The sequence below is a fragment of the Mandrillus leucophaeus genome, unplaced genomic scaffold, assembly GCF_000951045.1.
Source record: "Mandrillus leucophaeus isolate KB7577 unplaced genomic scaffold, Mleu.le_1.0 Scaffold622, whole genome shotgun sequence".
Classification (NCBI taxonomy): Eukaryota; Metazoa; Chordata; class Mammalia; order Primates; family Cercopithecidae; genus Mandrillus; species Mandrillus leucophaeus.
The window spans coordinates 966,082-970,797 of NW_012106720.1; the positions used below are offsets into that span (position 1 = coordinate 966,082).

General features: G+C 48.9%; 1 protein-coding gene across 1 annotated transcript in view; it reads left to right on the forward strand.

Moving 5' to 3' along the window:
• The first annotated feature begins 4,296 nt into the window (after nucleotides 1-4,296).
• The window catches only part of NRIP3 (nuclear receptor interacting protein 3), an 18,528-nt gene continuing 18,108 nt past the window's right edge, over nucleotides 4,297-4,716 (forward strand). The window contains exon 1 of the mRNA XM_012000266.1: nucleotides 4,297-4,703. Within this exon, the coding sequence (XP_011855656.1) occupies nucleotides 4,297-4,703 (407 nt within the window). The remainder of the gene's footprint in view (nucleotides 4,704-4,716) is intronic.

Consider the following 4,716-nt stretch of genomic DNA (forward strand, 5'->3'; position numbering starts at 1 on the left):
TGTGAAAAGGATATACAGGTGTTCTTTCTACTATTTTTATGTTTGCAACTTTTTGTAAGTTTCAAACTTTTTTTACAAATTAAAAGTTTGTAAATAATCCTGAATGACTTTTCTCTTTGGGCAGTGTACAGCAGTGTGAAAACTGGTCAGAGGGAACACTATGAGCATGAGCGTGTGCACGTGTTTGTACACCTGGGAGTCTACACATGTTCCACAGAGCACTTCACTTCTCTGCTGCCACTGGCCCCCAGCCCCTGTGGCTTGCCCAGCATGCACACCATCACATCCGAGCAACATGCTTAGTTAACCGGGGGGAAGGAGGTAGAGCCCTCAGTGCTCCTGAGGTAGACAAGTTACTCATCAGTGTGAGCCACTCTACAGGCCTTGTCCCCTCTGGCTGGGGCTGACATAAAGATATATGGAGCAGGTGGGTTAGGCCTATGCTTTGCTGTATTCTGAGAGACTTGCCATCTTCAGAGTTCTCGTTTCCATACTGAAGAGTTTCCCACTAGGCTCAGAAGGGCCCCTCTTTTTCTGGGTTCCCTACCTATGTTGGAGAGGGCAAGGAAAGAGGAGGAACAGGACATATTTATTGAGAGCCCACTTTGTGCCTTTATATATTATTTCACTCAAATGAGACAGAACCCTGCAAGATGGGTAAACTGAGACTCAGAGAGCTTCAGTAACTTGGCCAAGGTCCCACAGAAAGCAAAGGGTGGAGCCAGATTCAAAGCCAAGCCTAGACTCCCCACTTCCCCACTTCCACCAGACACACTTCCTTCAGATACCGAGTTTTTCTTTCTTTCCATTGTTTCTCCTCTTTTGCTGTCTGAGTTGAGGTCAAAGCCTGTTCTCATCTCGGGAAATGAAACCAAATCATTGCTGACTGTAATGGATCAAAAAGACCCAGGCAACTTTGGAAAACACCAGCAGGGCTGCCATCAGCCCTGTTTCTTGAGGCCATGGTGATGTTGGCAATCACTCTGAAGGAAAAGGACAGAAATATCTCTTGCTTTAACCTGCCAAAGCAGACACAGTCTTCAGGGCTGGGTGCCAAGTCAGGGGTACCATGTGGCCAGGGATCCTGGCACACATCTGGATAACTGTTTGAAGAATCTTCCTGCCAAAGGGGGTTGGGGTAGTGGTGAGGACATCTGAGGAGGAAAGAATGGGGTAGTGCATGAAGAGGGTCCTAGGAGTGGCCATTCTAACTTCAGGGTATGGCCAAGGGCAATATGCATGGGTAGGGAGGAAATGGGGAGGAAAATTTCTTGGCAGTTTCCCCTTTATCCTCTGTTCTTCTCCTCTACTTTTCAGGCCTCCCAGCCTCAGCACTCATCCTGTTTCTCATTCTTAAAGGCCTCTCTGTTAGCTGAAGACCCAAAAGAGGGTTGCTGGGAGAATAGGTTGTAAGCCTAGAGCTGCAAATAGCCATCAGACAAGAAGGGCCTGCCTATAGGGGCATCAGCTCAGAGGAAAGCAGAGCTGAAACACAGTGATAATGCCATTTGAGTCTTTGGATCCAGCCATGCCTGAAGTCCTGCACTTTTAAATTAAGGGGACCACAAATTTACATTTTCACATCAGAAATTTTCAACTGGCTATCTGTCACTTATAAGAAGAATAACATGAATAGCATTCTAACTGAAACAGTACTGGATTTTCTAGTATGATTTTCAAGTACAGATCTTCTATAACAGCCAAGGGAAGATGCAGAGAAGTTTAGGATAGAGCCATTGCACATGGAAAATCCAGACTCTGGAGACACTGAAGAGAGGAAGAGAGCTGGCCAGCCCCTGCCTCAGGAGGCCTTCATTCTAGGGATAGGGCATGATGCTCGAGTCTGGCTTCGTGTCTGAAGCTCTGTAGGGAAGCCTGGAGAAGGGATACGCCAGCCCCAATCTGAGCGTTCTGCAACCTACAATTTTTCCTGAAGTTGTTCCAGGTAATGATGGTTGCTACCTTCTGCTAAGCCTATGCTACATGACCAGTGTATTATACTATCTATCATTTTATTTCTCACAGCAGCCCTGAGAAGTAGACATATTGGCACAATTTTCTAGATGAAGAACTGAAAGCTCACAATGGTGCAGTAACTAACTGGTCACATAGCTAGTAAGCAGCAGAGCAGGGATTCAAATCTAGTGTATTAGACTCCAAAACCTGTGTTTTTAACAACCATATTGTATGTTACTTCCTCCAAGATGGGTAACTGACGCAGGGGAGGTTGGTTGGCTATACGGAGGATTAATAATAATCTTTTCTGTTGGTACAGCCCTAGAGAGTTGACAAAGCACCACTGTATATGCAATCTCACTACATCCATTTTACAGATATGGAAAGTGAGGCTCAGAGGTAGGAAGTGATTTACTCAAAGTCATTTGGGCAAACAGGATAAACCACCCAGAGATAACTCTCCTTAAATTAAGCAGGCAGTCTTGAGGACAGTGACGGTATCAGTCTGTCCAAGGAAAGTCTCAGACAGGTGAGGGGACCAACAGGTATTACAGCCACAGACCCAACTGCAGAACACAAATGCCACTACACCAAAGAGCTCTGAATTCACAAAAAGATTCCCAGTTCCAGCCAGGCCCCATTTATTTTTCAGCAACACCTGATATGGGTAAATTCCAGTTCAACTAGAGAGATTCAGCTTCCTAGTGTTCCCAGGGGGATCTAGCTGTGAAAAGAGCCCCCTTCTTCTGTCAGGACATCCTCAGCAAAAAAGGCTGCAGGACTGAGCTGAGCAGCCTGAAGAGTGGGGATTCCAACTCCCCCCGAGAGTGTGTACCTGCCTGGCTTCCTCCCTGAGGAAAGTCACTGTCCCAGCCAAAGCCCTAGGGGCCCTCACTGTTGGACCTGTCCTGATGCTTTGCCAAGCTCAGAGGCGCCTATCCTAGATAGACAAGGCAAAGCTGTCTTTCACTGTTCCCTGGGTGACCCACACCTGGAGGAGTTATCAGGCAGGGATCCAGGTAATGGGACAGAAGGGGCCAGGGCAGCCACTGTTGTTCACTGCTGGAAGTGTGCCAGGGGACTGGAAGGTGAGCAGCAATCCCACCTGTCTCCTAGAAACCCTGTCCTCCGTGTGTAGGGGAGAGTAAAGGGTGGGCACACAGGGAAGAATCCAGCCCTGGGGCTTCCTTGAAGCCAAGTGAGCAGCCTTCTGGATTTGTTTTCCCAGTGTCTGAAACTGGGGCAAGTGTTGAAGGCAGAACAGAGGAAAAGCAGCAACTTCATGAGGTCAAACCCAGTCTCTCCAGATCTAGGTAGTCCAGCACAGGTTCTGGGAGTAGATGCCAGCTTTACCACTTGATTTCTTTGGTATGACCTTAACTTTTTGCCATCCTTTCACTAGTATTTATTGAGAATCCTCTGCATATTAGGGCATCAATGCTAAGCAAAAAACGGATTCAGTCACCTTCCTGGAGGTTCCAATCAGTGGGGGAGACAAATTAAACAACCAGTACCCCCCTACCCCTACCCCCACAGAAAGTGAAATGCCCAAGAGATACATAGTATATAATTAGAGAGACTTCACCCTCTCTGGAAGGTCAGAGAAGGCTTTTCTAAAGAAATGATAATGGAGCTGAGGTCTGGAAGAAGCATAGGAGTTTCCTGAAGAAGGTAGGAGGGGACACTGCACACAGAGGGAGCAGGACAGTCAAAGGCAGGCCATTTGGCAACAGGTGACTGGAAGGAACTGGAAGAAGGGCTATGAGGCTGAAGCACAGAGTGGATATGCAGGGTCTAGGCAGACCATGCAAGAATGTGGGTTTCTCTTAGAGCAATAGGAAGCCTTTTGAGGTGCTCTTAGCAGGGAAGTGAGATGATCACACTTATTGTTTGAGAAGATTACTCTGGCAGCACAGTGAACAACGGATTGGAATGGAACTAGGGAGCATTCAGAAGGCCAGACAGAAGGTATCAGGTATTTGCCTGTAAAATGGGGGTGATGAGAATACTATCTTACAAGCTGTTGCCAGGATCCAATGAGATACTACATTTTAAGTGTCTATTCCAGTACCTGGCACATAGTAAAGGCCCAGTAAGCGTCGATATTGTTACTTTTATCATTGGTTCTTTGCTGAGTGCACATATTTCTCATCCAGGTCTGCTCCTGTGTGATGGGGTGGAGGGGGTTGTTGTGGTTTCCAGAATGGAAACGTGCTTTGTGCCAAATCACAACGTCGAGACCAGAATCCAGGATGCCTGAAACCTGATTAGAATGGCTTAAAAATATGTATTCAAGAAGAAAAACGGGTTCCAATCGCTCTTACTTAGGACGCTGGAGGGATGGTGAATGATTCTTTAGATGGATTCCTAGCACTTGTTGGGAAAAACAGGTGCTTCTCTGGTCGGAGAGCAGATGAGGGCTCGCAGCCGCGTGCGCTCCCGCGGAGGTGGGGGACCCTTGCCACTCCCCCGTTCTATGCCCGCCCGCGGGCTTCCGACCGCACCTGCTCCCCCGGCTCGGAAACGCGGGCCGGGTGCCCGGCTGCAGGCAGAGGGTGCCCGGGGGAGGAGGTCCCGAAAGGCTCCTCCACACGCCTGCACCGGCTGCCCCCTCCCCAGTCACGTGGCCCGGTGGGTGGGGACCGACCTGCAGTTGTAAAAATCCCGACCGCTCCCAACTTCGGAGGGAGCCGCCAGTCCTCCGGGCCCTGGCGGTGGGCGCTGGAGCCCCGGCAGGCGGCGTGGAGGTGCGTTTCCGAG